At 44.3% G+C, this 12,655-nt stretch overlaps 1 protein-coding gene across 1 annotated transcript; it reads left to right on the top strand.

The window, feature by feature from the left end:
- Positions 1–42: 42 nt before the first annotated feature.
- Positions 43–2,052, top strand: LOC115157073 (chemokine XC receptor 1). Its single transcript, XM_029704978.1, has 2 exons — positions 43–207; positions 439–2,052. Exon 2 carries the CDS (start codon positions 457–459, stop codon positions 1,570–1,572), a length of 1,116 nt encoding a protein of 371 aa, XP_029560838.1. The 5' UTR covers positions 43–207; positions 439–456; the 3' UTR covers positions 1,573–2,052.
- Positions 2,053–12,655: the final 10,603 nt, after the last annotated feature.

Genomic DNA, 12,655 nt, shown 5'->3' on the forward strand with positions numbered 1-12,655 from the left:
ATGAATATGGTTCCTCTACTGAACAGTGTCAAGACAGCCCCTTGTTTGGGAGGCTCTTAGGCTGGAGTAGATCACATATCTCTAGCAGTACCAACCCCTCTCGGACACAAAGCTTCAACCTACTGTACTAGCAGTGACACTTTTTAACAGGAAAACAACACTTCCTTTCTGACTATCACAACACCAGGACCTAGAAAAGTCACACTGGTAAGTTGTTAAAGTATTGCTTTAAGTATACAGTCCACTTGCAGATTGTAGGGTATTGACTGAGAAGTTAAGTAGTTAAAATGAGTAGTTTCTGGTATTTACTTAATTTTATTAAAGAAATGAAAGCATATTTACCAGCTAAATATTGTGTAACTACCTGTTTATCTTGCAATCTGCAAATACTAATAATAGCAGACCAGAAAATGAAACATATTTACAACCTTTAAACAGGTTACGAGACTGACAACCATGGCGGAGTACAAAGACTTCTTGGATTTGTTCAGCGATGAAAATGACATGGATTATAACTACACAGACCCCATCTATGTTGTGGATAAAGTGGTGAATTTTTGTGTCACAGCTGATGTGAACAGATTTGGAGCCAAGTTCACCCCAATATTGTACACCATCAATTTCCTGCTGAGCATCATTGGGAATGGGCTGGTTCTGTGCATTATTTACAAATATGAGAAGCTCACTTGTGTCACCAACATCTTCCTCCTTAACCTGGTCATCTCTGATCTGCTGTTCGCCTCCAGTTTGCCCTTCTGGGCCTTGTACTACTTCTATGGGTGGATCTTTGGCCCGGTCATGTGCAAGCTAGTGGGTTGCGTGTACGTCATAGGATTCTACAGCTCCATCCTCTTCCTCACTCTCATGACCTTTGACCGGTACCTGGCTGTGGTCCATGCCATCAACGCCGCCAAACGGAGGAGGAAGATCTACGCCTGTGTCTCCTCGGCAGTCGTGTGGTGTATCAGCCTGCTGGCCAGTGTCAAGGAGTTGGTTCTATACAACGTCTGGAAGGATCCTCGTGTCGGACACCTTTGTGAGGAGACGGGCTTCTCCAATGAGATCATGATAAAATGGCAGCTGGTTGGTTACTATCAGCAGTTTGTGATCTTCTTCCTGTTTCCCTTGGCTATGGTCATGTACTGCTATGTTAGAATCACGGTCCGAATCATGTCAACCCAGATGAGAGGGAAGTGCAGGGCAGTCAAGCTGATTTTCGTGATTATATTCACGTTTTTTGTGTGCTGGACCCCATACAATGTTGTAATTATGTTGAGGGCCCTCCAGATCTCCACCAGTGATGATTCTGATCCATGTTTCGAAGTGCTTAACTACGCTCTGTATGTCACTAGGAATATAGCATACCTCTACTGTTGTGTGAGCCCTGTCTTTTACACGTTTGTTGGGAAAAAGTTTCAGAGTCACTTCAGGAAACTACTTGCAAAGCGCATCCCATGTCTGAAGAGAAATATACTGACTAGCCAAAATAGCAACAGTAGAAGAACGTCTCAGAAAAGTCCACATAACACGTATGAATATGAGAAAGGAACTGGTCTTCAAACCAGAGTATAGGTTCCGGTTTTGGATGCCGGTACTGTTTAAATTTAGGTGCAGGATCTCTACAATACTTTTGAGCTAATATTCTATTTTGTTTTTTACCCCCTTTTTAAATTACGATCTTGTCTCATTGCTGTAACTCCCCAACGGGCTCGGGAGAGGCGAAGGTCGAGTCATGCCTCCTCCGAAACATGACCCACAAAACCGCGCTCCTTAACCAGGCTGTACCAATATGTCGGCGGAAACACAGCTCATCTGAAGATCCCGGCCAAACTCTCCCCTAACCCAGATGGCCAATTGTGCGCCGCCCTATGGGACTCCCGTTCACGGCCAGTTGTGACACAGACTGGGATCAAACCCAGGTCTGTAGTGACGCCTCAAGCACTGCGATGCAATGCCTAATATGGCTGCATCACTCAGGAGGCCCCTTGAGCTAATATTCTATAAGAGGAACAGGAGCTCAAGCAATAGAACATTTGAGGTGCCGGTACTTATAGTAGCTCTGGTGAGCTCCTGCCAGGTGAAAAACATGCCATTTAGCAGACACATTTATCCAAAGTGACTTACAGTCATGCATGCATATATTTCACATATGGGTGGTCCTAGGAGTTGAACCCACAATCCTGGCATTGGAAGAGTCATCCTCTACCAGGTTGAGCTACAGCAGACAAACTGTTGATATGGTTTGTAAATGATGTGCAAGATGCCTGATAAGGTATATGTTTTCCATGATGTTTAGCTTTGTTTGCATGCTTTGAGAAGGGCTTTATGTTAATGTTCTCAGGGAATTTCAGCACAACTCAATGTGTACATGCGATTACAATTATGTGTAGTTTTGCTTCTGACTTGATGTACTCAACATTTGTTGCTAAATTATAAGTTACAATACAAATTACATTTTAAATCATTTTTTTCTATACAAGAAAGTGTACATTGTATTTGCTTCAGGAACTTGAGATGTTACTATCTTTGAATCTTTGCATTAAATTGTTCATAAAATAAATAAAGAGTCTTGAAATCAAGTATTTATTTGTCTGTGCCTTGTGGCTCTGAATGTTGAGCAACTGAATATCGGTCTACCTGTTGAGAAAGATGCATATTCTATGCTCTATCATACTCTATGTACTGTAGGCCTATCATACCATCTTCTAGTTGCCATAACTATGGTGAAAGAAAACCAACAATTTATCCACAATAGCTATTTTCAGAGCAGCCTGTTCTTGGTATTACTCAGACCTTCCCTACTCACACTTCTCTTCTCAGAAACTGGTTGGAGAGCATCCTATTAGTCATCCTATTATTCATATTTCACTTTGTTTAACATTTAGGGACAGTTTTCCCAGACAGAGATAAAGCCTACACTCTTAGAAAAAAGGATTCTAAAGGGTTCTCCCCATAGGTTAACTATTTTTGGTTCTAGGTACAACCGTTTTGGGTTCCATGTAGAACTCTCTGTGGAAAAAGTTGTACATGGAACCCAAAAGGGTTCTTCAAATGGTTCTCCTATGGGGACAGCCGAAGAACCCTTTTAGGTTACAGATAGAAACCATTTTTCTAACAGTGTAGCCCTGGACTAAAAAGCATGTTCAATGAAGGTTCTCCATTGAACATGTTTTGAGTCTAGGACTAGGCTTAATCTGTGTCCGAGAAACCAGCCCTAACAATATTACAAAATCATTCTTCAGTGGAATTGTATACCAGTCATTTACCAGATGCTTTGGTGGCAGGTAGCCTAGTGGTTAGAGTGTTGTACTAGTAATTGTAAAGGTTGCAAGATCAAATCCTTGAGCTGACAAGGTAAAAATCTGTTGTCCTAAACCTGAGAATTTGTTCTTAACTGACTTGACCTAGTTAAATAAATGCTTAAACTGACTTACAATATGTGTGTTCAACTATGACAGGTGAGAAAACACATACCCTTATCTTTACAAACAGAGCCTCCTTTAAAAAAAGGTGTGAGTGTAGCAGTCACAGTGCAAGAAAGCAAGCGAAAGCCAGCACTCAGATGGCGGAGGTAAACAGGCTTCTGTGAATGTCAGAAGCACAAGTTACTTCAGGTCTCAGGGAGGGTGATGCAACACTTAATGGGCACATGGTGGCACTATTCATCACAGTACAAAGAAAAGTTTTCCTGGGTCCCAGAGTTTTTCCTGATCTGGTAGGCTAACCCAGTGGTTCTCAAACCACTCTTTGGGGACTCCCAGCCAGTTCATGTATTTGATATATTCCAAAACTAGCACAGCAGATTCAACTCGTCAACTAACCCTTGATTAGGTGAATCTGGTGAAGTAGTTAAGGGCTAAAATGACATTTTGAAACATCTGGGAGTCCCTGTGGAGAGGTTTGAGAACCACTGGGCTAACCTAACCAGGTCAAATCTGGACCCTGGTTGGAGGGTCTGACATAGTAATAAATCAGCTGTAAAACGGTTTTATATGGGCTATGATGGGACCAGAGTTTTTTAAATCACGTCATATGGTTTAAAATAAAATGGGCAACAACTGCAATTGGACAATAGAACTAAAAGGGCTGAGTTTGCTTTACGCAGGGTTACATCAAGTAGGCCTTCGCCTTTGTATTAAGAAGTGACTCACACAGTATGTCATCACTATTGTGTTGATTGATTAATTACAATCAATAATTTTGGATTGATAAGGTCTAGGTAGCCTAGCCACCCGAAGTTTGAATATAAAACCAATTTGATCACATTCACATTTTCTCTTAACACAAATAAATAGGCCTATTTTAGGCTATAAATGCACAGCTTAGGCTATAAATACATGACATTACCTCTTCGTTTCCCCTGGCCAGAGAGGATCAGAGCGCGTAGTCTTCTCTAGGCTACCTGCAGCTGTAGTTGTTAGCAGTAGGCTACAGTTGATCAAATCAAATTCTATTGGTCACATCATTTGCACATCATTTGCACATGCTGTATATATATTTTCCTAATGTATTATTGATTGTATGTTTGTTTATTCCATGTGTAACTCTGTGTTGTTGTATGTGTTGAACTGCTTTGCTTTATCTTGGCCAGGTCACAGTTGCAAATGAAAACTTGTTCTCAACTAGCCTACCTGGTCAAATAAAGGTGAAATAAAAATAAAAATAAAACATATACATGGTTAGCGAAAAGTGTAGCGAAATGCTTGTGCTTCTAGTTCCGAGAGTGCAGTAATATCTAACAAGTAATCTAACAATTTCCCAACAACTACCTAATACACACAAATCTAAATGGATGGAATAAGAATATGTTAATATAAACATATGAATGAGCGATGGCCGAGCGGCATAGGCAAGATGCAACAGATGGTATAAGATAGAGTATATAAATATGAGATGAGTAATGTAAGATATGTAAACATTATTAAAGTGCCATTGTTTAATGTGACTAGTGAGTCTCTATGTAGGCAATAGCCTCTCTGAGTTAGTGATTGCTGTTAAGCAGTCTGATGACCTTGAGATAGAAGCTGTTTTTCAGTCTCTCGGTCCCAGCTTTGATGCATCTGTACTGACCTCGCCTTCTGGATGTTAGCTGGGTGAACAGACAGTGGCTCGGGTGGTTGTTGTCCTTGATGATCTTTTTGGCCTTCCTGTGACATCGGGTGATGTAGGTGTCCTGGAGGGCAGGTAGTTTGCCCCCGGTGATGCGTTGCGCACCACCCTCTGGAGAGCCTTGCGGTTGAGGGCGGTGCAGTTGCCGTACCAGGCAATGATACCGCCCGACAGGATGCTCTCAATTGTGCACCTGTAAAAGTTTGTCAGGGTTTTAGGTGACAAATTTCTTCAGCCTCCTGAGGTTGAAGAGGCATAAGAGCACCAGCTGTTGCATAAAAGCACCAGCTGTTCCGGACGACTGTGTGATCACGCTCTCCGTAGCCGATGTGCTTAAGACCTTTAAACAGGTCAACATTCACAGTGCCGCAGGGCTAGACGGATTACCAGGACGTGTACTCCGAGCATGCGCTGACCAACTGGCAAGTGTCTTCACTGACATTTTCAACCTCTACCTGTCTGAGTCTGTAATACCTACATATTTCAAGCAGACCACCATAGTCCCTGTCCCCAAGAACTCTAAGGTAACCTGCCTAAATGACTACCGACCCGTAGCACTCACGTCTGTAGACATGAAGTGCTTTGAAAGGCTGGTCATGACTCACATCAACACCATTATCCCAGAAACCCCAGACCCACTCCAATTTCCATACCGCCCCAACAGATCCACAGGTGATGCAATCTCTATTGCACTCCACACTGCCCTTTCCCACCTGGACAAAAGGAACACCTATGTCAGAATGCTATTAATTGACTACAGCTCACCATAGCGCCCTCAAAGCTCATCACTAAGCTAAGGATCCTGGGACTAAACACCTCCCTCTGCAACTGGATCCTGGACTTCCTGAGGGGCCGCCCCCAGGTGGTAAGGGTAGGTAACAACACATTCACCACGCTGATCCTCAACACGGGGGACCCTCGGAGTTGCGTCGTCAGTCCCCTCCTGTACTCCTATTCACCCATGACTGCATGGCCAGGCACAACTCCAACACCATCATCACGTTTGCCGATGACACAACAGTGGTAGGCCTGATCACCGACAACGATGAGACAGCCTATAGGGAGGAGGTCAGAGACCTTGTCGTGTGGTGCAAGGGAAACAACCTCTCCCTCAACGTGATCAAGATAAAGGAGATAATTGTGGACTACAGGAAAAGGAGGACCGAGGACGTCACCATTCTCATCGATGGGGCTGTAGTGGAGCAGGTTGAGAGCTTCAAGTACCTTGGTGTCCACATCACCAACAAACTATCATGGTCCAAACACACTAAGACAGTGAAGTGAAGAGGGCACGACAAAGCCTATTCCCCATCAGGAGACTGAAAAGACTTGGCATGGGTCCTCAGATCCTCAAAAGGTTCTACAGCTGCACCATCGAGAGCATCCTGACAGCCTGGTATGGCAACTGCTCGGCCTCCGACTGCAAGGCACTACAGAGGGTAGTGCGAATGGCCCAGTACATCACTGGGGCCATGCTTCCTGCCATCCAGGACCTCTATATCAGGCGGTGTCAGAGGAAGGCCCTAAAAATTGTCAAAGACTCTAGCCACCCTAGTCATAGACTGTTCTTTCTGCTACCACATGGCAAACGGTACCGGAGCGCCAAGTCGAGGTCCAAAAGACTTCATTACAGCTTCTACCCCCAAGCCATAAGACTCCTGAACAGCTAATCAAAGGGCTACGCAGACCCCTCTTTTACGCTGCTGCTACTCCCTGTTTATAATCTATGCATAGTCACTTTAACTCTACCTACATGTACACTACCGGTCAAAAGTTTTAGAACACCTACTCATTCAAGGGTTTTTCTTTATTTTTACTATTTTCTAAATTGTAAAAAATAGTGAAGACATCAAAACTATTATGGACAGGCGTTCCGCTATAAAAATGCTATAATTTCAATTTCTCAAACATATGACTATTTTACACCATTTGAAAGATAAGACTCTCCTTTATCTAACCACATTGTCCGATTTGAAAAAGGCTTTACAGCGAAAGCAAAACTTTAGATTATGTCAGGAGAGAACCCAGGCAGAAATAATCACACACCCATTTTTCAAGCTAGCATATATGTCACAAAAACCAAAACCACAGCTAAATGCAGCACTAACCTTTGATGATCTTCATCAGATGACACTCCTAGGACATTATGTTATACAATACATGCATGTTTTGTTCAATCAAGTTCATATTTATATAAAAAACCAGCTTTTTACATTAGCATGTGACGTTCGGAACTAGCATACCCACCGAAAACTTCCGGTGAATTTACTAAATTACTCACGATAAACGTTCACAAAAAACATAACAATTATTTTATGAATTATAGATACAGAACTCCTTTATGCAATCGCGGTGTCCGATTTTAAAATAGCTTTTCGGTGAAAGCACATTTTGCAATATTCTGAGTATATAGCCCGGCCATCACGGCTAGCTATTTTGACACCCACCAAGTTTGGCACTCACCAAACTCAGATTTACTATAAGAAAAATTGGATTACCTTTGCTGTTCTTCATCAGAATGCACTCCCAGGACTTCTACTTCAACAACCAATGTTGTTTTGGTTCCAAATAATCCAAAGTTATATCCTGCAGTGCCAGACGTGTCCCCCTTATTTTCCACCATAATTTGCAAATAAATTCATAAAAATTCCTACAATGTGATTTTCTGGATTTTATTTCGTCATTTTGTCTGTCATAGTTGAAGTGTACCTATGATGAAAATTACAGGCCTTTCTCATCTTTTTAAGTGGGAGAACTTGCACAATTGGTGGCTGACTAAATACTTTTTTGCCCCACTGTATCTCCAATTTGGACTCCAGACCAAAGAACACATTTCCACGAGTCTAATGTCCATTGCTTGTGTTTGTTTCTTGGCCCAAGCAAGTCTCTTCTTATTATTAGTGTCTTTTAGTAGTGGTTTCTTTGCAGTAATTCAACCATGAAGGCCTGAACAGTTGATGTTGAGATGTGTCTGTTACTTACTGTGTCTGTATAATTTATTTGTGCTGCAATTTCTGAGGCTGGAAACTCGAATGAACTTATCCTCTGCGTTAGAGGTAACTCTGGGTCTTCCATTCCTGTGGTGGTCCTCATGAGATCCAGTTTCATCATAGCGCTTGATAGTTTTTGCGACTGCACTTGAAGAAACTTTCAAAGTTCTTCAAATGTTCCATATTGACTGACCTTCATGTCTTAAAGTAATGACTGTCAATTCTTTTTGCTTATTTGAGCTGTTCTTTCCATAGTATGGAGTTGGTCTTTTACCGAATAGGGCTATCTTCTGTATACCCCCACTACCTTGTCACAACCCAACTGATTGGCTCAAATGCATTAAGAAGGAAAGAAATTTCACAAATTAAGTTTTAACAAGGAACACCTGTTAAGTGAAATACATTCCAGATGACTACCTCATGAAGCTGGTTGATAGAATGCCAAGAGTGTGCAAAGCTGTCATCAAGGCAAAGGATGGCTACTTTGAAGAATCTCAAATATTAAATATATTTTGATTTGTTTAACACTTTTTTGCTTACTACATGATTCCATATGTGATATTTCATACTTTTGACGTCTTCACTATTATTCTACAATGTAGAAAATAGTAAAAATAAAGAAAAACCCTTGAATGAGTAGGTGTTCTAAAACTTTTGACCGGTAGTGTACATATCACCTCAATTACCTCAACTAACCTGTGCCCCCGCACATTGACTCTGTTCCGGTTCTACCTGTATATAGCCCCGCTTGTTATTTTACTGCTGCTGTTGAATTATTTGTTACTTTTATTTTCTATTTTCTATTTTTTAGTTATCTATTTTTTACTTAACACTTTTTTTTCTTAACTTCTTAACCCTCCTGTTGTGTTCCGGTCGAATTGGACCGATTTACATGTTTTCTCTCTGAAAAATGTAGTTTATTGTAACGCCCTGGCCACAGAGAGGGATTTTTTGTTCTTTATTTTGGTTAGGCCAGGGCGTTACATTGGGTGGGCGTTCTATGTGCATTTTTCTATGTTGGTTTGTTTCGTTGATTTTGGCCGTGTGGCTTCCAATCAGGCACAGCTGTAGAGTGTTGTTGCTGATTGGGAGTCACACATAAGTGCCTGTTTTTCCGTTGGGGTTTTGTGGGTAATTGTTTCTGTTTAGATAATTTCCGAATAGGACTGTTTTGCTGTCGGTTATCTTGTTTTTGTATAGTGTTCTGACGTTAATTAAATACAATCATGATGAACACTAACTCCGCTGCGCCTTGGTCTACTCTCTCTCCCGACAGCCGTTACATTAATTTAATCTGATTGTCATAAAGTTTCATGACTTTGTCCATACAGGGCATCTGAACACACAAAATACATTTAGATGATTTTCATTACATTTTGGGTGTTTTATTTAACTTTTGTACACCTGTTGTGTTCCCGGTCAAAAATGACCAGTCATTAGAAATGAATGGGTGAGACTACAATTAGCGTATAAAATTGAGTTCAGGCACATGCCCATTCATCAGATGGAAACAATTCCTCTCCAGACCCCCGCATGCATGTGTGTTTGAGCACACAAACACACACACACACACACCTCACTTCCCTTCTTGGCTTCCATGGCAACCCCCAATAGAATCTTTCCCCCATGGGAACCACACCTGTTGGCATTCTCATAAACAATCGCAACATTGTTTCAATAATATATAGAACTTGTCTTGCAGCTCTGGTATATAAAGCTTTTTTGAGGTCTTGCTCACAATTCACTCTGTTGCAGCACAATGACCAAACAATATACTGTATGCGAGGCTCTTGATCATATCTTTGATCATGAGACTGGTGAGGAGGAGAGAGGCCAGGAAACTGACAGTGAAGTAGTCTCTGATGAATAGCACAACATATCTCATCTGAGTATTTGTTATAGTCAAAATAAAAACATTTGAACTCAAAAACGATTTGTATGAGTGTAACGCCCTGGCCATAGAGAGGGGTTTTTGTTCTTTATTTTGGTTAGGCCAGGGTGTTACATTGGGTGGGCGTTCTATGTTCTTTTTCTATGTTTTTTGTATTTCTTTGTTTTGGGCCGTGTGTAGCTCCCAATCAGGCACAGCTGAGGTTCGTTGTTGATTGGGAGTCACACATAAGTGCATGTTTTTCCGTTGGGGTTTTGTGGGTAATTGTTTCTGTCATTGTGTTTCACCTGACAGGACTGTTTGGCTGTCAGTTTCTTGTTTTGTAATTGTATAGTGTTCCGTTTAAGAATTAAATATGATGAACACTAACTCCGCTGCGTTTTGGTCCACTCTCTCTCATGGCAGTCGTTACAGAATTATCCACCACAAAAGGACCAAGCAGCGGAGGAAGGAGCAGCACCAGGAGAGCAGCATGATGGACTCATGGACGTGGGAACAAATACTGGACGGAGAGGGACCATGGACTCAGGCTGGGGAGTATCGCCTCCCGCAGTGGGAGATCGAAGCGGCGAGAGCAGAGAGGCGATGGTATGAGAAGAGAGAGCGCAACAGGCACGAGAGGCAGCCCCAAGATTTGTTTTTGGGGGGGGGGCACACGGGACAGTCGGCGGTGCCGAGGTCGGAACCAGAGCCAGTCGGGTTGACGTTGGAGGTGAGCGAAGGGTGGAAAGCAGAGACAGTGAAGGAGTTGATGGGGAGATTGGAGGAGAGAGAGATGAGAGACCTGCTGGTTTGGTGCATAAGGCACGGCATTCACCCTACGGAGCGTGTCAGTGAATTGATGTCACCTGAGTCAGTTCTCCATACTCGTCCTGAGGTGCGTGCTGGCCGTCTGTTGAAGACTGTGCCTGCACCCAGAAACAGGCCTCCTGCATGTCTTCCCAGCCCTGCACGTCCTGTGCCTACGCCCAGAAACAGGCCTCCTGCATGTCTTCCCAGCCCTGCACGTCCTGTGCCTACGCCCAGAACCAGGCCTCCTGCATGTCTTCCCATCCTGGTCAAGCCTGTGCCTGCTCCACGGACCAGGCCTCTAGTGGGTCTCCCCATCCTGGTCCGTCCTGTGCCACCTCCCAGGACTAGGCCTCCAGTGGGTCTCGCCAGTCCAGAGCCGCCCGCCAGTCAGGAGCTGCCAGAGCCGCCCGCCAGTCAGGAGCTGTCAGAGCCGCCCGCCAGTCAAGAGCTGCCAGAGCCGCCCGCCAGTCAGGAGCTGCCAGAGCGGCCCGCCTGTCCGGAGCTGCCAGAGCGGCCCGCCTGTCCGGAGCGGCCAGAGCGGCCCGCCTGTCCGGAGCGGCCAGAGCGGCCCGCCTGTCCGGAGCTGCCAGATTGGCCCGCCGGTTCGGAGCTGCCAGAGTGGCCCGCCGGTTCGGAGCTGCCAGAGTGGCCCGCCGGTTCGGAGCTGCCAGAGTGGCCCGCCGGTTCGGAGCTGCCAGAGTGGCCCGCCGGTCCGGATCTGCCAGAGTGGCCCGCCTGTCCGGATCTGCCATCGCCGCCCGCCAGCAGGGAGCAGCCAGGGTCATCCGCCAGTCGGGTGCAGCAAGGGTCGCCTGCCAGCCGGGCGCAGCCATCACCGCCCGCCATCCGGGCGCAGCAAGGGACACCCGCCAGCCGGGCGCAACAAGGGTCGCCCGCCAGCCGGGCGAAGTCAGGGTCACCCACCAGACCTTCGGCGCGGCTAGGTGCGCCACCTAAGAGGGCGACGCCAAGGGTGGGGCAGAGGCCACGTCCCGCACCTGAGCCGCCGCCGTAGGAAGGCCCACCCAGACCCTCCCCTTCAGTGTCAGGTTTTGCGGCTGGAGTCCGCACCTTGGGGGGGGGGTGGTACTGTAACGCCCTGGCCATAGAGAGGGGTTTTTGTTCTTTATTTTGGTTAGGCCAGGGTGTTACATTGGGTGGGTGTTCTATGTTCTTTTTCTATGTTTTTGTATTTCTTTCTTTTGGGCCGTGTGTGGCTCCCAATCAGGCACAGCTGAGGTTCGTTGTTGTTGATTGGGAGTCACACATAAGTGCATGTTTTTCCGTTGGGGTTTTGTGGGTAATTGTTTCTGTCATTGTGTTTCACCTGACAGGACTGTTTGGCTGTCAGTTTCTTGTTTTGTAATTGTATAGTGTTCCGTTTAAGAATTAAATATGATGAACACTAACTCCGCTGCGTTTTGGTCCACTCTCTCTCATGGCAGTCGTTACAATGAGCTCAGGTCAATGAGCCCTACAGGCCATAAATAGCAAATAGAAGTTCAAAATGTGTAATGTTCACAAGAACTTAAGATGATAAAAAGATCTAACACAACATTAGGGGATAATATATGTATTATTATGGATTTATAATCAGCTATAATGGGGCGGTCATTTTGGACTGGGAACACAGAATGAATTAACATGAAATGAGCACAACAGGAGGAGTAAAGCATTGTTGGTTAAGGGCTTATAAGTAAGCATTTCCCTGTAAGGTTTACACCTGTTGTATTCGGCGCATGTAACAAATAAAATTGTATTTTATTTGATTTGATTTGTTGTTCCTTCTTCACCACACTGTCTGTGTGAGTGGGCCATTTCAGTTTGTCTGTGATGTGTATGCCGAGGAACTTAAAACTTTCCACCTTCTCCA

The sequence above is a fragment of the Salmo trutta genome, chromosome 21 (assembly GCF_901001165.1).
Source record: "Salmo trutta chromosome 21, fSalTru1.1, whole genome shotgun sequence".
Classification (NCBI taxonomy): domain Eukaryota; kingdom Metazoa; phylum Chordata; class Actinopteri; order Salmoniformes; family Salmonidae; genus Salmo; species Salmo trutta.